General features: G+C 41.7%; 1 protein-coding gene across 9 annotated transcripts in view; it reads left to right on the top strand.

The window, feature by feature from the left end:
- The window catches only part of Map4k3 (mitogen-activated protein kinase kinase kinase kinase 3), a 148294-nt gene that overhangs the window by 99252 nt on the left and 26326 nt on the right, over nucleotides 1-22716 (top strand). For 3 of the 9 annotated variants that reach the window (XM_006524192.3, XM_006524199.3, XM_030249745.1), the window contains 11 exons: nucleotides 207-269; nucleotides 5441-5499; nucleotides 7125-7157; nucleotides 10960-10998; nucleotides 11208-11261; nucleotides 13027-13069; nucleotides 14379-14538; nucleotides 15528-15640; nucleotides 16046-16087; nucleotides 17440-17524; nucleotides 19724-19803. In XM_006524192.3, coding sequence (XP_006524255.1) covers nucleotides 207-269; nucleotides 5441-5499; nucleotides 7125-7157; nucleotides 10960-10998; nucleotides 11208-11261; nucleotides 13027-13069; nucleotides 14379-14538; nucleotides 15528-15640; nucleotides 16046-16087; nucleotides 17440-17524; nucleotides 19724-19803 — 771 coding nt within the window. The remainder of the gene's footprint in view (nucleotides 1-206; nucleotides 270-5440; nucleotides 5500-7124; nucleotides 7158-10959; nucleotides 10999-11207; nucleotides 11262-13026; nucleotides 13070-14378; nucleotides 14539-15527; nucleotides 15641-16045; nucleotides 16088-17439; nucleotides 17525-19723; nucleotides 19804-22716) is intronic. The other 6 variants (NM_001360278.1, NM_001290345.1, XM_006524194.3 and 3 more) reach the window with 6 other exon arrangements.

Here is a 22716-nt window from a genome sequence, read left to right as displayed (position 1 = left end):
TAGAGTGGGTCTGTCCTAACTTAGTGACTGTGCTCTCTAGCAGTTGGTGAGATGTTGCTTGTGTGCAAGCCACCTGCTATCATTTGATTTGCATTTGCCGTAATAAAATGATGTTAGCAGGACCCAGCTCCCTTGTGAAAGTTTTCCTTGTGCATTGTGGCTGTCTAATTGTCAATAACCTGGGTTTCTTGGTCTCTGCTAAACAGCCCGACAGTGATGGTTTTTTCGACAGTTCAGAAGAAATATACTACACTGCAAGATCTAATCTGGTATTTCTCATCTTCTGATTTTCTTGTCAGCACTGTTGTAGTCTTAACTCTCTTTAGCTCAGACATTGTGACTAGTTCTATTGTTTTATAAACTAAAGCTTGTCAATTAGCAAGCTTCCATATACTAAAAGATATAGAAACCTTTTCCCATTACAAGTCAGATCTACTCAAATGTAAAATTGCAGCAGTAAACAATTTTTTCTTTTATGAAAAAAAATTAGTATTTAAATTTCTTACCAAATATAAAGGTTTTTTTTCTTTTAGAAACACTATTTCCCTATAAAATATGTCCAATTTTAGTGATATATCTTGTTTCAATGAATGATAAACCATATATATATATGTATATATATATATATGCATTCATATATATCTTGATGTTTTATATATAATAGCATTATATGTTATATGTTTTATATTAATATATTTTGTATATATTATATATATTGCATGCATCATATGTAATTTGAATAAGTAATTTATCCCTAAGTTAACGGTAGAGTAAGATGAAAATTTGAATTTGTTAGCATTATACACTGTCTACTTTTCTCTCAGGGATGCTGTCATCCCTAAAGTTATACATAGTAAGACTATCTTTCCATTTCATAGGAAATCTTCACCTAGTAAACATGAGATAGCTAGTGCTCCCTAAAATACTAAGTAGTTCTTTCCATCTTTCCAGTCACATGACTGGCCGGAACCCCGTTACCCCAACATTTACTCCCAGAGTCTGCTGTTTTGCCTCTCCAATGGGATTTTCTTTCTCTTCCTCTCCATCTTGATAGGATATCTCTTTAAGTTCTGGTTAGTCTAAATATTTATATAAGCACTGAAATCCACATCTTATTTATAAAACAAAAGATTTAGACATCATTCTTTTGCTGAGAGAAGTTCTATCTCATTAGATAAAGCAATACTTAGATATAAATTATTAGTTGTGCAAAAACCATAAGCTCTCTTACCAAAATATGGCCAACTGTCAACTGCTGACCAGTGGAGCAGACACAGTGGGTGTCATGGAGGTCAGGAAGCTTGTCTTGGACCAATGTGGCCTAATTGGCTGGTATCAGTGTCATACAAGATCCATTGTGGACTCTCAAGGAAGGAAAGAGATAGCTGTGCCTGTGTGTCATGGGAGTCAGTGTCACAGACCACACTTATAAGAGGTAGTTGAAAAACATCTGAAATTAAGACCCTGTGAACACTTCTGCTAGAAATGAGAGATAACTAAAAGAGTTGGAGCTGACTCCTCAAAGAGGAAATGATGGCGTTGTGAAGTTCCATGTGTTGCCTACAGTTAGTGTCTGGGGGTAGGGGCAGTGCAGCTGGGTCTGGTGGCTCATGTCTATAATTTCAGTACTTGGGAGGCTAAGACAGAAAGGTGGCGGCGAGTTCCTCAGCCTGAACTACATAGTGAATCCTAGGGCGTCCCGAACCTCAGAATCAGAGCCTGTAGTGAAGAATGTAAAACCTGGCTGTCATACAGAGGCAGCGTTAGAGGTCGGGAGGAGGCCGTGAAAAAGCCAAGTGGGTGAACAGTGTGACTCCAACGCAGGAAGCACGGGTCAACAAAGGCTTCTTAAAGCAAGAGGAGCGAAGGGCCAGGTGAGAGGAATCCACGGCAAAGAGGGATTTCTGATCAATATTTCTTCAGAATTAGATATGCAGATTAGAATGACATTCGGTGACTGTCACAAAGGAAACAGGCCACAGACTCAGAAGTTGAAGCCAGCCCTACTATTTACTAATACCCTCATGCAGAATGGGTGACAGTAAGAGCAGAAATATCAGACATTAGAATAAAACATACTTGACCATGTGGAACCAGTCCCAAACCTGACTGAGCTACCCGCATCCTGCCTCCTTTCCCTAGATGTGCTGAGGCCCCTGCTCCATCCTTGTCTTGGAGTCAGGAGCATCCTATGATGCAGGGGAAGACGCATGACAGAGAAGGGCACTGGGGCCTGTAACCTCCAGCTGTGGAAGAAGGACAGATGAGACACTGTTAGATTCTGCAGTATAGAGTCAGCTGTAAGAACCCGTTCCTAGTGATAACAAAAAAAACCTACCATTTAAGTTGACAGTTTTACATGTCATGTGTTATTTTAAACACTAAGTATGGTATTTTCATCAGCAATGTAGAATATGTATCTAACAGAGGCCCAGTGATTACATCACCTTCTGATGTCACCATCATCTTGGCACCTGCCTCAGTCTCCCATGTGTTAAGATTGTAGGTGTGTTCCACTGCGTCCAGCTAAAGCCCCATGTTAATTGTCAGGAGAGGACAGAAAGAAGAATAATGCACTCACCTTGAGGGAGTCTCTCTAAGGATCAACATGAAGGTCATGTTCTTCAGATCTGTGCCCTCAGCCTTAGCCAGTCAGCGGCATCACTCATCAAACCACATCTAACTCAGCCACTTCTGACTCCAAAGGGATTCGCTTTGCATTCTCTCTGATTTGGTCCCAGTTTATCTCCACACATAGTCATCCATATTAAAAAGGATTTATATTAACCATTTTTACTCCTGCCATAATTTTCTCATTTTCATTATGAAGAAAAAAATATTCCCTCCTGCTCTTTTTCTCGTCTGTCTGTCTGTCTGTCTCAGTGTCCAGTGGTCTCAGACCTGTGACTTCCTGCTGTTTTCTCATCTGGTATAGATAGACTGCAGTCTTCCAAAGTGACAAAACATAAAGAAACTACATACTTGTTGAGTATGTAATGTCCTTCCTTTCCAGTGTTTCACAGTGAGCTCTTTGTTCTTTCTTAGATCTTACCATTTTCTTAGAATTGTCACCCTAGATTTAGAATACTCTCCCCTGCCCCTCAGTGAAAGAACCCTGTGAGATCAGAACGTTTCACCATAAAGTTGCTTATACCCTTGGGTGGCTTTCTTGGATTGTTCTTTGAGTCCCAAGTTGAACCTTTCTGAGCTTACTGTATGTTTTCAGTACATTGTTCCTGCTTTAGCATTGTGGTATAATTAAACATTATCATTTATTAATTGTTTAATGCTGCTAAATTTTTTGATGTTTGCATGTTCAAGTGCATTCTGATTAATTTGTCTAAGAGCCAGAGGATGCCGTCATCTTGGTTATGTTGAGTGCTTTCTGAACATAATCTTGGTAGCATTTTTCTAATGTAGAATGGCTTCTAAATACTATCTTAAACTTTGTAGTGCATGATGTGGGGGGAGGGGAATACCGTGTTGAGGGTGGAGGTCAGAAGACAACCTTTAAGCATTATTTCTCCTCCCTTGCCACCATGGTAGCCTTTGTGTTTTAGCTTTGCTTGCTGGACTGCTCATCAGACTTGGTGATTACATACTCCACAATTTACATACTGCATTGGCCTGAGTGCACATACGTCTATGCTTGGTTTTTTTATTACATTATCCCTTTAGTTATTTTAATTCCTGGGCTTGATAGATTTTCATTTTCTGGTTATTACTGTCACCTGCTCTCGATTGTCATCTCTCAGCTAAGTGGCCATTCCTGTACATCAACAGAAGCCATATCCCTCTGCACACATGCATACTTGTGAAGCTGTTGTTTAGTAAAAGTTTATTAGATTGTACTGACTGAAGCCACCACCTCTCTGCTTGGTTATCTGTCCCTGAAGACAAGTTTAAACCTAGAAGTGCCCATAGAGAAGAGTACACTATTGGCTGAATTCTAGTGCATAAAGTTTAAAGTCGTGACCACTAAAAGTCAAAGTGATGCAATTTTTGCAAGCTTGTCACGTGGTACTGTGGTCCTATTAGAATATGTCACAACTTAAAGGGGACAGTCCTTTTCCTCTAGAATTCCATTTGATACCACTATGACGATCAACTAATCTTTTCCACTTATGATGTGTTATCCTTGCTGTCACTAGTAAGAACAGTTACTGTATGCACGTCTGAGCCTAAACATTGAAAGGGACAAAGTTTGAGCCTTGTACACATCAGTCTTTTCATTTTCACTGATATGTTTTTGGAAAGGCCTTGAAGTTTCAAAGTACAGTGTGTTGTGTGGAATTGTGTAATACTAGACTTAACAGATTCCAGACTTGAGATGTCTGTGGTCCTGCATATCTGTACACTGGGAAAGTATTTCTCTGTTTCCAGGAAGTGACACAGGTGACATCTGTGATTGTCACTCAGAGCACAGTCTGTGTGTCAGGTGCTGGGTTACAGATTTGCCTTTTTTGTGTCTAAGGAGTTCATGGCCTGGCTGTTTTAAGAGACTTGTAGGCAGATTAAAATTCAGAGTGCATGCTACAGAAGATCTGGGTAACTGTGGCAACATAAGAGCTGTCTCTGACTCTGGGAGGTTCTTCCAAGGTTCTTCCTCTGTGAGCCCTGCCTGCTGCGTTTTCATAGAAGATCCTTTTAGTGGTCATTGGAGTACAGCGGCTTCTTTAAAAGAGGGGAAAGGCAGCTTGGTTCTTACATGGTTGGTGGATAGTACATTTTCCTCAAGAAGGTGTTTGAGTAGAGCCTGTATATTGCTCATTCTTCTGAATTTTAATTCTTAGCTCTCTCCAGTGTGCACTATTCAGTCAAAATGTTTTTGTAGGCAAGGAATTCTCAATATTCATTTAAACTTCACTGTTTTAACCTTAAAGGTCTTCCTAAAACCTCCTTTAGTGCAGTGTCTGGGCTTGTACTAGTTCACTGCATACCTCACTTCTGCAGTAGTGCCCAGCTTTATGTCTTTAAAACATTAATTAATCACTTGCATGAAGAAGCAATAGAAATATGTGAATGTGTATATATACACACGGCCATTCTAGATGCCACACACAAGTCAAGCCAAGATGGGTTTTGTTGATTATTCTGTTTGTTTGTTTGTTTGTTTGTTTTGCTTCATTGTAGCTTGACAATGCTTTATTTGAGCCTTTTTCTTTCTACAAGCTAATTTTTACAAATACTAATTACAATAGATAGCAACAGCCATAAATAAAACTTTTAGATGTCTTTTGGAAAAATTCCCAGAAAAATATTCAAATAATCAAGATATCATATCTTATATTGTTGGAAATGCCACCTTGTCTTCCTTTTAAGAGTATAGAGCAATACAGATTTATTTGGGGCTTGGGGATTTTCTTTTTAAAAAGATAATGTATATTAGCGTATAGTGATTGCGGCCTGCTGTGCTAAGTCTTCTGCTTCCTGCCGCTAGGATCTGCAACTAGAGTACGGACAAGGACACCAAAGCCATTGCTTCTTAGGTGGCAACAAGTAAGTAAAGTTCTTTTGAAACTTAAATTCTAAGTAATTGTCTTCAATATTATATTTTATATTTAATATTTAAGGTAGTAAATTTTATTGAGCCAGTATATGTCGTGCAGCGTGCCCTTGACCTTCCCATAGTCTTCCCCTGGTCAGTAGTTGTCATCTGGGAAGATCAGCCTAAACAGCCCAACAGTCCATATTGGCCTAACCTGCAGCTCGTTCTTGTTGCAGTCACCCCAGCTGTGATGAATCTGTATCTCAGCGGCTGATTTCTTTCTAGAGTGGACCTGCTTACCCTCTGCAAAACTTGCTTGATGCATCTCTCAGATAAGCTGGCCACTAAGAGCAGCTAAAATTTTTTAAAATCATTCACCTGCTTAGAAATCCATGTTTTAACTTTAGCTGTGCTGGTCTTTTAAAGAACACTAGTAAAATAAAATAAAATGCTAGTAAAATAAATAAAAGTAGACATGCATTCATGAAAGCTATTTCATGAGAAAAGTAGATTAAGACACCATGATGGTGAGAGCATGATATAGTTAGTTTACAGACTTGTGTGAGTTCGTCATATGCCAGGGTTAAGAATCCAGAACTGCCCATCCTTAATTCCTGATTCCATAGATGAATTTTCATTCTATAAGCCAATCTGTAAGGGAGTATTTGAATTACCAAAGTATTCTGGGGATATATATATATATATATACACACAAAATTAGAACTCAAAATTTCAATCTATTGATTACACTAGAGAGCTGAGACATCTATTGCCATACTTCAAATTAAGAAACAATGATTACTGACAGACACCTTAGTTTAATGTAAACCATGTCTTTCTCTTCTATAATCTGAACACTTCATTTTTTTTAACCTAACTACACTTTCTAGTATAAAGGGCTTTTAATGAAAAGCTAAAGAAGTATGCTAATTTTGTTTAAGTTTGTTAGATATAAAAGATTAGGAATTTGTCATTATTTATTAGCCTACCTTTCTTCTTTAATCTTTTGCATTGTTTGTTTATTCGTGTATATATTTTGAGGTAAGGTCTCATTATGTAGCCCTGACTGGCCTCAGACTTACAGAGCTCCTCCTGCCTCTGCCTCTGCCTCTGCCTCTGCCTCTGCCTCTGCCTCTGCCTCTGCCTCTCGAATGCTGAAGTTAAAAGATATGCACCATCCACTAGACTCTGTCTTTCTTAACCTGGAAGATAAGTCTAAAACCCCCTGGTGGAAGATGTAGTTTTACCTGAGCAATAGATAATTGTCACTAATTAATTATTCTGATTTTGGTAGACAACAAAGAATAAATTATGTGTCACTGTGTCATAGTGATGTTAAAAATTGAGTGATGTTTTTCTAATGATACCGTTGGCTTTTAAGGACTCCGTTGCAACCAAATTTTCATGTACCTGAAGACGCTGAATATTTTGACTATATGTCGCTCACCCTTTCATTTAAAATTAATGTGCTTGAAAAGTAATATAGTCACAAATGCTTTTCTATATTTCCCAGCTCCAGTTGTCTGATTTTTTCCTAATGTTAGACCTTTTCTTAGTATGTATAGCTACTTTAGCCAGGTAAATGTTAATAATTTGCCCACCCTTCATTTTTTGATGAATTGGATCCCTGCTTAAGGAACTGTATTCTATATAACGAGTCATTGGCAAGGTAGGTTGGCCAAAGTCTTAGCTCTGGCTGTTTCCTGTGTCGTTGTGCACATACATGTGATATGTGCACATACATGTGATATGAGCACATACATGTGATATGTGCACATACATGTGATATGAGCACAGATGCAGCACTTCTCTTACTGTATAATAAGTCTCCTTTATTCTTCAGCGAGGCAGCACTGGACTAAAACTCAGGATTTCCTGCTTTCTCTATAGGTGAAGGTTGGCAGATTCCATTAATGGGTTTCTGCCTAGTTCGTATCCCACAGGAACCTTTGGATTAGATTTGTTGCATGGCCTTTGCTTTCCATAACAAAACCCAACTAACACCTTTTCTTTTGAATTCTGGTATCTCTGGGACTGGTTCTTCTGACCTTCTGTTATTTTTTTAACCAAAGCAGTTATTTTTAAAAGGAAGCTAAACTGCGTCTGGTTTTCTCTGTAGTGTAGAGCATAGTTGTAAGGATAACTAACTGTCCCTGGATAGGAGTAAAGCATGAGTCAGTCAGACCACGGCTCCCATGGCAGCCAACTGCAGAGGCAGAAATGAGTAGCCACTGTGAACTATCTAGTACCCATGGGGCTTAGTGGGCACTTACTGTTTTTACGTGTAAGTAGCTACTTAGTAATTGTCAATTATGCTAGGAAGTAGATAAACTGTTGTTTAATTTTAGAGAAATACCGAGCTTCTTGCTTTTACATACAGTCAGGGAAGTGCATACACAAGTTGTTTTGAGTCAGCCTGGCCGCTGTGTGAGCCTAGTAGCTTGCCGCATGGCTCCCTTTGCTAATTTAGATGTGCTGCGTGCTTGACGGTGGCTTCAGACTTTCCCACCTCAGTTTCCCTCCTTGTCACTGAAATCTGTGTTCATACATTGTGCCAATTTAGAAATTTTCATGAGATTTTTTCCATCATTTCAATATAGTCATTCAGTTCTATTACCAAAAACCCCTTCCCAGCCAAGTGCAAGTGGGTGTGAGAAGGTGGCTCTGTTCTTGTGTAGCCTGGAGCCACTTGTTCTCCAGCGCTCTCTGCTGTGGGAGTGCAATGGCTCACTCAGCAGACTGAGCTGCATCTCATCTTCTCAGTTGTCAAGCCACAAAAGTCGGCCACGTGTCCTCTATGCAACTTTACAGGCTCTATAACTTGTTAGCAAAATACCTTCATTCATAGAAAGACATGAGAAAGCAATGCCGATGCAGGGCTTCCTGTAGGACTCTCACTGCAGAAGCAGAGTGTGGGAGATGGGGTGTGGCTCCCCCTGCTGTGCACAGAGCCACAGTGCATCCCCAGTACCACACCCACACAAAACCCAAAAATGTGCTGTTACCCCAGCACTCAGAGAGTGGAGGCAGGTGGATCACAATCCAAGGCCATCTTCAGCTACACAGCAAGTCTGAGGCCAGCTTGGGCCAGAGAAAATATCACACACACACACACACACACACACACACACACAAAGCCAAATGCCATGTGGATCCCGTTGGTTCTGGTAACAGGAAGTAAAACTATATGTAAACTCTCTTCCTAATTAGTTTCAAATATTAATGCCTAAAAAAAGCTGTCACATGCTTAGGAAATGTAGTTTTTACTTGTTTGTTTATGAAAGGCTTGTTCACTATATAGCCCAGGCTAATGACATGATCAGAGGCTAATGACATGATCAGAGGCGTTTGCTGCCACTGCTGGCTTATCTTCTGAGAGGATACAAAAGCCCACCATCCCCCAGAGACTGTGTTAACTTGGGAAAGCCACACACTTCTCAAATCTTGGGCCCCTTTGTACCATCACCATGCTAAGGCCTTCTTGTTGCTGGTATAGTATTTTAGGATGGAAAAGTAAACAAAAGGGTTTCCAAATATATTTATTTATTTATTTATTTATTTATAAATAGTGATACATCTTCATCTTTAATAAAGTACATGTTTTATACAGTTTTTTAAAAAGTCTTGCCCTAGCCGAGCACTGGTGGTGCATACCTTTAATCCCAGCACTCGGGAGGCAGAGGCAGGTAGATTTCTGAGTTCAAGGCCAGCCTGGTCAGTGAGTTCCAGGACAGCCAGGGCTACACAGAGAAACCCTGTCTCGAAAAACAAAACAAAACAACAAAAAAAGTATTGCTCTAAGGGACCAGCTCAAATGTCTCCTCTCTCTGACACAGTACCCATGTCTGTGTCACTCCAGTTACACCCGTGCAGTCTAGCAAACTGCTGGGGCAATAACAGGCAGTATTCTTATGGAAAGAGCTACTTTTTCCTCTGAGAAAATAATAATAGTAAGGAGGTGGCATTGTTTTCTTTTTTCATATTTTCTTTACTTTCTGCAAGATGGCTGGATTTTCATGTCTGCTACTTCATTTAATCTGTTATGTCATATAGCATATAGTTTCTAGAAAACCATGGGAGAAATGAGAGTAGAAAAAGTTATGTATTCTGCAAACAGTAGGGCCTAGCAGGCCCTCCCGTAGGCGACAGGCTTCTCCCACTGTAATTTGGGCGAGCGCTTCCCGGAGGTGTCCTTAAGAATGCAGGGGAGCAGTGCTTGGTGTGCCCAGGCCTCTCAAGTGCTTTCCACAGCCACCTGTCACTGCGGGCACTTCCCCTACTGCTGCAATTCCCACTTGCATACCAGGAACTAAAGTGTGCCTGCTCACATTGAAATACCAAGGCGTGTGGTGACAGCAGGACTCGGCAGCCAGCCGGCTTTGTCTTCCTTTGCCATGCCGCTGCAGCCATAAGCTCCTGTGGCTTACGGCCCTGGGAGAGCATCACAGTCAACACGACATTCAAATATGACACGTCAGTTGTTCTTTCTTGCTCTGGTACTTGGAATTGATTAATTGTTTTTTGTGTCATTTACCATTTCCGATTCATAACTTGTCATTTGAAAACTCATCAGGCTGGCCTGCTCAATAAACTTGATAGCTAAGCATTCTACTCACTGTCTACAGTAGACAGCTAACAATGCCTTTGGGATTTCGTGGTATGATAACTGTAAGAAAAGCGATTTAGAGGTACAACCTCACAAGCTTTAAGAAGAGTCCATTTCTCCTAGGAATTGCAGCAGCCTGGAGAAGGCTTTGCGTTTCAGCACATGCACAGTGGATAGGTAGTGTGCTTCCTGAATTGCTGTGTCCAAGAACACCCCAGTCCCTCACATTCTTGAAAATAAAAGCCTTTTAAAACTTAGCTCCTTAGAGTGAAAGCCTCACAGCTGGTCTGACCCAGCCTTAGTCTCCCAAAAGTGTGAATGTGTTTGCCCATGCACCACCAGAGAGCAGCCGTGAGGTGAGCGAGTGTCCTCCGGGAAAGCAGGCTGCTCCTGCACTCATTTGTTCACAGCACATGCATGCGGGCTTCTGCAGAGAGCCGACTGCTGAGTCCATTCTGCAGGATTGCCTGAGAGCATGAGTCTACCAAAGTATGTCAGCCTCCTTACTTTAAGAAAGAGAACTATAATTTCAAATGCCAGGTGTACTATTCCAGGTAGGATGTGAGTCCTAGAAATCCCTGCTCTGCCCTGCAGCTGCCTTGTCAATTCTGTCGTGGCTTTTCATGCTGAGCTGTCTCCTGTTTGAATTAGTCATTCTCAGTCCATATTAGAATGTGTTTCTTTTTTATTTGACAAAGACAGTAGCAACCAAAAATGGAGGTATCTCATTAAAATAGAAGCTTTGTGACACAGGAGTGGTCAGTATGGTGACCATATTCAGGAAACTGATGGGTAAACAGCAGTAACAGAAGCCACACACTCTGCTCCGGTTTCCTCATCGCGCTCCTTCTGTCTGTCTTTTTAGGAGTCTTCTGAAGTCTGTTGAAGAGGAATTACATCAGCGGTAATTACAACTTTTAATTAAGCTTGAAGTACTTTATGTCAGAGATGAGATAAACCATTTCCCCTTGTCTGTCACGTGTGGTTTGTTAGTTTTAGTTGTTAGTCTGTCCTATAAAGATGCAGGCGTAAAGTCCTGTCGTGCAGTGGCCCTCTCCTGCATCACTGCGACTGCTGCAAGGCCCACGTCTAACCATGCTCCACTCTCTCTAGAGGACATGTGGCACACTTAGAAGATGACGAAGGCGACGATGACGACTCTAAGCAGTAAGCTCTTGTTTGACTGGGGTTGTAGTTCTAGCAGCTCAGTAATAGTTTTACATCAGGAACGTGCTGTGTAGGTTGGACCACATTCTCTGTGCTGTTGCTTTTCCATTCCACTTGGCATAATCAGCTTCAGATTGGGGTAACAACCTGAGTGGGCTAGACAGAAACTTAGTTCAGGACTAAGCTCTATATACCACATCACGTAGGGAATTCTCTCATCAATGTGTTAATTTAAGGCGGTAAAAGTCAGTCTGCAATGCTAATTGAAGATATAGTAGTGGGAAAGAAAAGTCATCAACAAATACCATTTGTAATTGTAGTTTAGACTGTTATTTCTCTCATCACTGTGATCTAAACACCAGTAAGGAAAGAGGTCTGCTGCGGCTCATAGTTTCAGAGAATATGGTTGGTCATAGTGAGGGAGGGCATGGTGGCTGGAGCAGCCTGTTCTGTATCAGTAGGGGCTTGCAGCTTTGAATTCCCATGTGGTACTAACCAGGAAGCAGAGATGGGACTGGAGAGAAGATCCAGTTAGGCTACGTTTAGCAGCCTCCACCACCCAAGCATCATGTCCCAGAGTCTACAGCCTCCCCAGGCCTGGTCAGCAGCTAGGGGTTAAGTAAGGCCCAGCATGAGCCACTGGAGAAAGGTCCACGTAGAACCTTGTCAGTCAGTGTCAGTAACTGCTCTCATTAGTGCCTTACTGATTTCATCTGATGTGTTTGAAATAAAAGAAATGCTTTGGATATAACTTTTTAAAGAGAGAACACGTTTACAGAAGTTCATTGGAAGGGATAAGGCTCTGTGTGAATTGGTTCTGGTTAATAACGAAAGACAATGCAGCCCAACAGTAGACAGCAGCACCAGGCTGGCAGGCACACAGCAGAGTTCCCGTGATCCGCATCCAGTCACCTTGTCTCTGTGGGCTTCAGAAAAACGTTGTGCTTGGTCACCCTTTGTTTCTGAAACGGATTCTAAATTATAGTGAATCTTAGCCTTATTGAGATTCTGCTGCCTGTCACTTCATAGAATATATGAATACACAAATGCACACACACACACACACACACACACAGAGTTTCATTAAAGATGTGTCATATCTATTAGTAGCAAAAATGAAAGGTTAGTATTATCACCATGACGGATCCAGAATTGAGTGTCAGACAGGCCTCTGGGTATGCCTGTGGTAGGTTATCTTGATTGGCTTAACTGGTCTGAGGAGACCATCTAACTGGGGGATGAGAGGACTCTGGACTGTAAAATGGAGAGAGGAGGTGAACGTAGCTGAGCTCTGACTGAACTCCAGGGTGAGCAGCAGTTTCAGGTTCACAGTTTGCTTCCCTGCTGTGATGGAAGGCACCTTGAGCAGTTGGCTTTGTTAGAACGCAGTCATTGTAGTAGGAGAGACCACGACTCTGCTGTGTGCAGTGTATGTATACTCTTACCATCCCCAGCCAATGGCTGCCTAGACCCCCGTCTACCTTCTGATGGAAATAAAAGGGAGTTGTGGCCATCTTTCCATTTGGATCTCTTACAGCATTGAAAACCAAGAAAATGCACATCTCCCCACTTGTAAATAGGTAGAATTCAATAGAATTTGGACATTTTACAAAATACTCTGAAGAAGAAAAAAAAAAACCCTCATGAACCCAGAAAACATTATTTGTCTCTGAAGGCTTTTCTTTTTTGTCTTTGAAAAATAATTGTATTTAATAATTTATTTATCAAATGCAGAGTTCTGACTTTATATTTTCTGTGTTTTCAGTTCAACCATGAAAGCAAAAGTCCCGCCTCCTCTGCCACCAAAGGTAGACACGCCTACTTGCCTTGAGCTCTTGTGTGTGAGTGTGTGCGTGTGAGAGTGTGTGCACGCTCTCCCACCAGTGCGGTCTCGGTTACTATAGCTGGCTTTTATTTCCCGGCCACAAAGAAAATGAAGAGTTGACATTATTACCTAAGAACATAATTTTACTTTTGCCTTTTTAAAAATGATAACTTGGTGCTCATTTAAGTAACACATTTTCAATGTTTATACTTTGAAATAATCTCTATCTAGATTGGTGTTATTTCCACCTAGCTGGAAATCTTACATTTTATTTTCATAAGATTTTTTTCTTGAAAAAAATCTATAAACTTACCATTGATTGATCGCTGAGAGTAGACAAAGGATAAACTACCATCACAGACATTTGATTTTCAGAAAATAATTGTAAATGAAAAATACAAAAATAAGACAGCAGCTTTGGAAGACAACTAAATGACAAAACCCCTCTCTTCCTCGGCTGCACTGGGGGTTGAGCCTGCGGCCCTTCTGCGTGTTAGGCACATGCTCTGCCTAACAGTCCTCATGAGTAGTAAAGTCACCCCAACATACAGGGTGCACACACACAGCGTAGGTGCAGCCTCTAAGGATAAATGAGCGGGACAATAGCAGCGCAGCACATTTACCTTACAGTTTATAGTCAGAGCAAGTTTTAGTTATGAGTTGTATTGTAGTTTGAGTCAGAGCCTTGCCAATCTGGCTTCTAACTGTTTTATTTTCATTGTATTACTGAGAACATCTCAGTTCTGCACTTGCTTGTGAAGATTGCTTTGGTTGGCACCTTCAGGGCACACTTGGAAGAATGTATAAATTCTGCAAACCTTAGCTATGGGAGGAATCTCCCCTGCCTCACAGAAGTTTCCCAGGCATCCTGTCTTACTGAGCTAGTGTGCGCCAATACATGAGCACTGCAGTTCCTTCCTTCCGTTCTCCCTAATCTGAAAGATCACACTTTAACATAAGCATGTAAGGGGCAGTCTAGAGGTTAGCTTCAGTACTTAAAAGAGATGCTGTTAAGTTGTCAATCAGAAAGGTAAGGATGCTTTCACTAGGGAAGGCTCTGAACCACTAATAGAAGGGAGTACAAGCAGTTCGTCACCCCATCCACGCTGCACAACTCAACACGCTTTAGCGCACACTTTAGGATAATGTTTAAGTAATAAGCTATCTGAGTTTTAATACCCTTAACACTCCTCTAGTGAACATAGTTTGAAAGTTGCTCATACATAATAATATTTACTTCAGGAAAGCAATCTTATATTTAATCACTGATTTCCTTTTCTATGTTATTTCAGCCTAAATCCATCTTCATACCACAGGATACACATTCTGCTGAGGACGGTAATCAAGGAACAATCAAGAGATGTCCCTCATCAGGGAGCCCGGCAAAGCCATCCCACGTTCCACCTAGACCACCTCCGCCCAGGTTACCGCCACAGAAGCCTGCTGTTTTAGGTGAGGGTGGAGGACAGAGTGTCTGTCACAGGCTGTGTTCTATAAGAAGGGAAGGGTCCTGTCCAAGCGAAGACTGACTGAAAGCCTTCGTGGGAGGAGCTATCGAGGGCAGTGGCGTTAGACATGCTTCCTGCTTCCTGCTTCCTTCTTCCTGCTTCTGCTTCACTGTGCTTTCCGTGACAGTGCTTTCTCTTGTGCCTCAGCCTGGGACAGTTACCCCTCTTAGGTTCATGTGTGTGTGTGCGTCATATGTATGCCTGATGCCAGTAGAGGCCAGAGGAGGTCATCAGATCTGGTGGAACTGGAATTGACAGGTGTGAGCAGCCATACATGTGCTGAGATGTGAACCTGGGTCCTCCGCAAGAGCAGCAAGTGCTCTGACCCACTGAGCCGTCTCCACAGCCCTTACCCCAGTAGTCTTCCCACTTTTGAGACTGCTGTAGGTTGTATTTCATCACTAGCTACAGTAGCTAAGTTGAAATCAGGCTTTGAACAAACAACTTGTAGTGTAGGCTACTTTCACTTTAGGAAAGATAAAGCTGTTTTTCTTTGACTCCTTAATTTTCATTAATCATTTTTAGAAAAATGATTGGTATTTATAGATATTGTCTATAAATTAGTAGTAGAAGGTTCCGTCTAATAACTGAAAGTTTCCTCTGTTGTCCAGGGAAACTTTTTGAAAGAGCTGTTACCTCTTCTTGATAACTATTTGTAATATGGATTGTCCATTCCTTAAAAGTAATTATGAATTTGCTATTTTTCTCTTTTTAATGAAATAAATGTTAACTCAGATAAGAGCTGAGTTTAAGTTTACCCAATATACCAAAAACAGGTTGAACGGGAAGAACATAGAACACTTGAGGGGTGGATGTTCTTAGTGGGAGATGCCACGTTCAGAATGAACCGCTTTCCGATCTAATAATTGTCCTAATGGAATCTTTCATTTAAAATCATCCTTTCACAATATTCTAAAACCTATTTTATTGAAGGAAATGGAGTGAACTCCTTCCAGCTAAATGGTGAGCGAGACGGATCATTATATCAGCAGCAGAGTGAGCAAAGAGGCACAAACCTTTCAAGAAAGGAGAAGAAGGACGTCCCGGTAAGTGCTGCTGTCTGCACACTGTGTGTGTTTACATTGTGTTCTCTCTGCTGTGCAGCAAGAGTCACACTGAGAAGGACTGACAGCAGAGCGGCTGTGTAGTCAGTCCATAATTACTCTGTTGGTATTTCAGTCTATACTGATGGTAGTGATAGTGTTTTATTTGAATCGTGGGTGTTCCATTGCTATAGGAAATAAACAGTCACCTAGAGAAGGGGTGTGCATCGCAGGGTTTGGGGAGCAGTGAGTTGACTCTGGGAAGAATGTGGGAAAATTAAAAATAGCTATGTTTTATTTTCTGATGATATTCTGCTTGTGTATTTTATTCAAAGAAATTAGTTTGAAATACAGTATTTTCTTGCCGAATAACAGCAAAAAAATCATAAATCTATATTCCTTTTCTAGAAACCAATTAGTAATGGTCTTCCCCCAACACCTAAAGTGCATGTAAGTACTCAGTAACAAATAACTGATTTTTCAAACTAAATACAGTGAGAATTGTTTCAGTGTATGTCTTAGATTGTGTCTGCCTGCTCCCCACCCCACCCCACCCCCAGCACCAACATGGTAACAGGCACCATCACAGTCGCACTCAGCTTTTCCTCATATTTAAAAAGAAAACTTGTGTGTGTGTGTGTGTGTGTGTGTGTGTGTGTGTGTGTGTGTGTGTGTACTTCTGTCACAGTACATTTATGGTAGTCACAGAACTACTTTTTGGAATGAGTCTTCTCCCACCATGTGGGATGTAAGAATAAAACTCAGGTCACACTTAGAGGCCTTAGTGCCTTTGCCTGCTGAGCTGTCTACCTATCCTCAGATTGCTCCTTTTTTTTAAAAGAGTCTGTATATTTTGATTTTGAAGTATGTGTGGATTTTAAATCAACCCTGCATTTTTTTTAAAGATTTATTTATTACATGTAAGTACACTGTAGCTGTCTTCAGACACACCAGAAGAGGGCGTCAGATCTCGTTACAGGTGGTTGTGAGCCACCATGTGGTTGCTGGGATTTGAACTCTGGACCTTCGGAAGAGCAGTCGGGTGCTCTTACCCACTGAGCCATCTCACCAGCCCCCTCAACCCTGCATTTTTTCAGTTTACAGTATGAAAGTCAAGATGATTTTTTATTGTTGCTGAGGGTTTTTGGTGGAGGTGGTGGGTTTTTGTTTGTTTTGGTCTTTGGTTTGTGGTGGTGGTTGTTGATTTGGTTGGGGAGATTGTTTTGTTTTGGGGGGTTGTCTTGTTTGTTTTTGAGAGAGAGTCTCTCTGTGTAGCCCTGACTGTCCTAGAACTCCTTCTGTAGACCAGGCTGGCCTCAACTAACAACAAAGACCTGCCTGCCTCTGCCTCCCAAGTGCTAGAATTAAAGCAAGCCCGGCCTCAAAGATGGCATTTTTATCATAACACCAGACATTTCCTTTGTGGAGATTATTATTTTCTTCTTACCTAAGAACATTATGTTGTTTTGATAGAGGGTGCTGATTCTTACTGGCAAGATATTTATTACACAGAACTGATTATTAGAAATGAATTATTTATTGTGAAATGACATAGGAAATATGAGATTTTTTTCTCTCTAGAAAAATTATTGTTGTACCAGGAAACTTTGTGTGTGACTATCAAAAAGTTTGAGTGTCCAGAAAAAGCTAGTTGGCTGACTATCTGACACATTTATCTCTGTAAATTTGAAGTGATCTTAATTTTAGTGTACCCTCGGGTCTCCCATATAGTTAGACCTTCCATGTTATGTTAGGGACCGTTGCCTGTCACTGTTATGTTGACCAGTCCTTATTTTTTTCAGATGGGAGCGTGTTTTTCAAAGGTTTTTAATGGATGTCCCTTGAAAATCCACTGTGCCACATCCTGGATAAACCCAGACACGAGAGGTATCACTGCAGCTCCTTCTGGGGTTGTGTTTTGTTTTGTTTGGTTTGGTTTGGTTTGGTTTTTTCGTGTTCGTTGGTGTTTTGCTTATTGTTCTGTGTGGGGGTGTCGGACCCCCTAGAACTGGAGTTATAGACAGATGTGAGCTGCTGTTTGGGTGCTGGGAACTGAATGCAGGGCCACTGGGAGAGCAGCGACAGTATTTTTAAACATAGTTTATTGAAGGAAATGGAGCTCTTGATTGCTGAGCTATCTCTCCAGCCCCAGTTCCCTGGTTTCTAGCTGCCCTTCAGTGAAGCTCTGAATTTCATTTGACTCATTTTCTTCCTGTCTTTCTCTAAGAGTTTTGCTGTTTTCTGTAAATTTAAGGTAAATATATTTATCTTTACTCTCCTTGTAGTTTGATGTAGCAGTTAGCTGCTCATTGGAATTGCCTGTCAGTCACGGTGTCAGGCCTCCCTTACTTTCTGCAGAAATGGTTCCTCTGCCCAGTGTGCTTACCCTCACATTCATGACTGAAAGACTTGGCCACTAGATATCCAGAGCCTATCGACTGTTTTAGAAGAACACTAAGCTGTAAAGGGGTCGTATTCAGAGTAATTAGGAGCTGAGCAAGGGCCTGGTGTTCTCTGTGCACACCTCCTCCCAGCAGCTCCCTTTAGCTGTGTGGCACACCCATAGAGTCCTCGCCACACATGCTTACGTGGGTGTGCATAAGAAGATGTATGTATTCTTCTAAAAGTCCAAGTTCCGTACTTTGATTTGACACTGAGATTCGCTGCTCCACAGGCAGCTGATGCTCAAGCACTTTGGTGTAAACCCACTGCTGTCTGACCACAGCCTATGCCAGCACCAATCCTCACCAACCTAAACCCAACCAACCAGCACCAAGCCTAAAACAACCCTGCACAGCTTATGAGTTCTCATATGTTCTAAGTTATTCTTAGCATACTGTAGCTCAGCCAGAGATCAAGATGGATTCCTTTTATATCTTAAAAGCAATCAGATAGAATGCTGGCTACATTTCTCTTATCACCTAGAAGATGTAGCCTCACAGATACACAGGGTTTTTTTTAAATTTTTTATATATTTTTATGTGCATTGGTGGTTTTGCTTGTATGTATGTCTGTGTGAGGATGTTGGATCCCTTGGAACTGGAGTTACAGACAGGTGTGAGCTGCCATGTGGGTGCTGGGAATTGAACAATGATCAGGTCCTAGTTTGGTTTGGTAGGTTTGGGTTTGTTTTAAACCAACTCTTTAGCCCAAGCTGGCTCAAACCTCCTATCTGGTCACTTATGATCACGAATTTCTGGTCCACTTGTGCTGTGGACCTCCGAAGTGTTGTGATTACATGCCTGTGCCATCATGTCTAGTCTGTGTGGTGCTGGATCAAACCCAGGGCCTCTCCTGTGACCTCCGTCCTCACCACCTGTTTCATTTAATTTGTTCCTCTGCCTTCAAGTCCTAGATCCTGTGTTTTAATGATGTTAGTGCTTAAAGTAATGGCCAAAAATATAGTAGACTCTGAGTCACCATTCTATTGCTGTGAAGAGACACTATGACCACAACAATTCTTATAAAAGAAAGCACCTAATTAGAAGCTAACTTACAGTTTCAGAAGTTTAGATCATTACCATGGTGAGGAGCATGTCAGCACGCAGGGCACTGGAGCAGTCGCTGAGAACTGCATCCTGATCTACAGGCCAGGAGAGTCTGTAGTCCTGTAGTCTACCTCTCCAGTGGTGGCTTCCTTCAACACGGCCACGCCTCCTAATCCTTCTAATCCCTTCAAACCATCCTCACCCCGGTGACCACGCATTGAAGTATCCGAGCCTATGGAGACCATTCTAATTCAGATCACCACAGATGAAAAATAATTTTTAATTTGAGTTAGTTCTTAGCTTTCATGTTGTGTTACTTGCATGGTCCTCTCTTTAGAGGACTTTAGAAAAAGTCCCTGCAGACTCTGGCAGTGAGTCTAGCAGCCCACTCCTCCAACCTCCCGGGCACTGCCTCCTCACTGCTCTGAGAATAACATTTGTGTATAACTTAGGTTATGAGGGTCTAATTCCACTTTGTAGTAAAAATTTAAAAATCACAATCTTTTTCAAGGGTAACACATTATTGAATTTTAGTTGGTGTAAACCTTTAAAGTATCTTGTTTATTGAAGTCAATTAATGAAATCTCTGTTATTTCAGACCAGTACTTGATATTTGGCGCTGAAGAGGGCATTTATACCCTTAATCTCAATGAACTTCATGAAACATCAATGGAACAGGTAGGCTATTATCTATATTTCTCTCTTGTTGTTTAAGTAGATATTAGAAATAAATTTCAGTTATGATTGGCACTTCTTTTTTTGTAAAACATCCATGGAGCATCCATTTGCTACATACTGAAGAAGGCCACAGTCTCCTTTCCTACCCTTAGGAAGCTTACACTATAGTGAAAGACTGCAGCACTCACTCTTGGTCACTCTCTAAAGTTGAGAGTGGAATGTAGGCCACAGAGGCAAGTGTTGCGGCTCCCAAAGGAAAGGCTCCCCTACAGAAGTGTCACAGCTCTGCTGTGGCAAAGGGAGGTTTTCCCCAGCGAAAGTTCTGCTCAGAGAGGCATCCTGGCAATCAGGAGCCAAGGAAGACCACAGCACAGCAAACCTCACCCAAGAGATTAGTTGTGAGGAGAAAACCCAGGAGAGAGAGAGCAGGGAACTGAACAGAAGACCCGGCTTGTATAGGATTCGAGGGTGGGAGTGGGATCCCCAGGGGGTCCTTGGATTGGGGGGGTTATGTGACCTGGTTTTGAAGTTCAGGGATTGGTAGGTTTCTGTGGCAAGCTCAGAGGCTTGTGGGTTTTCTTGACCCTTTGTCCTCCAAGCAGAACCTCCTGTGAGAGGTGTAAACAGTACGTCGGGATGGACCTTAAGTGACAGCGGACAAGAGGGATGAGGATGGAGCTGTGAAATTGTGTGGCATCTGGAGAACAGTGATTGGACAGTTTGGAGTCTAGAATAGTAACAATAGATTGCCAAACCCCAGAGCTTTCTATACCCAGCTGATGGTCAGAACTGTGTTTTAGAAATATATGTTTGTGGAATAGTGGGAGATGATGAGACTGTACTCAAAGGGTGAAGATGTGTTAAGTTCATACAGAGGGCTCAGAGGTTAAGAGCACTTGCTACACAGTTGTGAACACTAGAGTCCAGATCTGCACACCCACATTAACAAGCCAGAAACCTCTCAAATACCTGTGATTGCAGCCCCAAGGGATCTCTTCCAGCTTCTGTGCACACAGCCAAATGCCCACACTTATACATGCACATACACTTAAACAGACACATGACACACAAAAACATAACACATTAATTAATAAAATACTTTTTTAAAGGTTCAAGGCTTGGGATAAGAGCACTTGCTGATGTTGCAGAGGGCCTGGGATTGGTTCCAAGCACAGTCATGGTGGCTCACAATCATCTGTAATTCTAGTTCCATGGAAAACAGTGCCCTCTTCTGGCCTCCCCAGGCACTGGGCTTGCAAGTGGCATACATACACGCATGCAAGCTGATTCTCCTAGACATAACATTTGTTAAATAATTTAAATAAAAGGATTGTTGCCACGCCCCTTCCATCCATGGTCAATCCCTGAAACCCTCATAGAGGTGAAAGGAGAGAACTGACTTAACAAACGAAGTTGTCTTGTCTTCTGACTTCCATGGGATGTGTACCATATACACGCAACACACACGCACCGCACACACGCGCACATACACACACACACACACGTACACACACACTGTATGGCAGCAAATATATTTAAGAAGAAAAAATACAGAGATGGAAACATTTTGGACACAGGAGCAGTAAGCAATATGCAGAACTTGTAGTAGTGCTGTTGATAGTAATGAAGATCCACGTACAGCTAATGTGAAGTCATAATAATGAAGATCCACGAACAGCTAATGTGAAGTCAGGGCCTTCACTGGTGGAGTCTTGCCTGGCATGTACAGGGCCTTGGGTTCAAACCTCAGTGCTGCCAAAAAAGGAGATGCTGGGCCAAGCACAGTGCTTACACACATTGTTTCCTCTCTTCAGAAGTCTCTGAGAGGTACATGCTACTTATAATTTTCTTTTCTTTTTTGAGGGGTCGTGACCAAATTCCTAAGGTACATCCTAGGCAGGGACTGACCACTGAACTATACCCCAAAACTGTTACATAAGTATGGGTGTCTTTGCTGTGTGCGCATCTGCTCTATGGGTGCCTGGTGCCCACAGAGGCCAGGGAAGGGTGTCGGATCCCCTGGACTGGAGGTACAGGTGGTTCTCAGTTCCCGTGTGGGAGTTAAGAATCCTGCCCAGGCCCTCCTCAAGAGAAGCCAGTGCTCCTAACCACTGAGCCACCCCTTCAGCCCTACATACTCCATCTTCCAGATAAGAATACAATATTAAAATTATATGTTTTATTAAAAATAAAATAAGAAGAAGGCAATAAAAAATACAAAAGTAAGTTAACTGAAGTCACATAGTATTCAGGAAAGTAGAGATCTAGGCAAAATATTGAATGTGCCCTTCTTAACTGCTATGTTCTTTTATAAAACTGAATATTTTACCTAGAACCTAACTCACTCACTAAAGGAAGCATTGATGATCTAGAAAACCTTTAGTACTTTTCAAGCCATAAATGCCAGCCATTGCCCTGTGCTGACCACTATGAAAGGCGTTGTGCTTTTTTCCTGGCACTCTATACAAGTGCATTGACAATTATAAAACACAGTCCTGGGTTTGATACTAACAAAGTACTAAGTTTGTGCTTGTGTAAAAATTACCCAGATCAACACTGATGAAATAGCCAGCCTCCTGCTGCTGTCCTCTAGAAGTCATAGCCCATCCTGCCGTGTGTCCTCAAGGCAGTCAGTCAACCCCCACTGTGGTTACAGCTCTTTAATGAAAAGCATAAAGAAGAGATGTGAGTGAGACCTGAATTTGAGACATAGTTGGCTATAGGTTCAGGGTCTGACTTCACAACGAGGGACAGAAGGGATTTTCGTGTTTCATGAATGTGCATCCCCAGTAAGAAAGCCTCTGCTTTCTTTTGTTTATTTGAATCTTATTGATAAAGATGTTTCCTTGTTTCTCCCTTCTATTATTACATTTTGTTATGACTCGGTGTGTTAATAAAGTAGTCTCCTGAGAG

The sequence above is a fragment of the Mus musculus genome, chromosome 17 (assembly GCF_000001635.26).
Source record: "Mus musculus strain C57BL/6J chromosome 17, GRCm38.p6 C57BL/6J".
In the NCBI taxonomy this organism is placed as follows: domain Eukaryota; kingdom Metazoa; phylum Chordata; class Mammalia; order Rodentia; family Muridae; genus Mus; species Mus musculus.
This window is presented reverse-complemented; position numbering and strand designations above follow the sequence as displayed.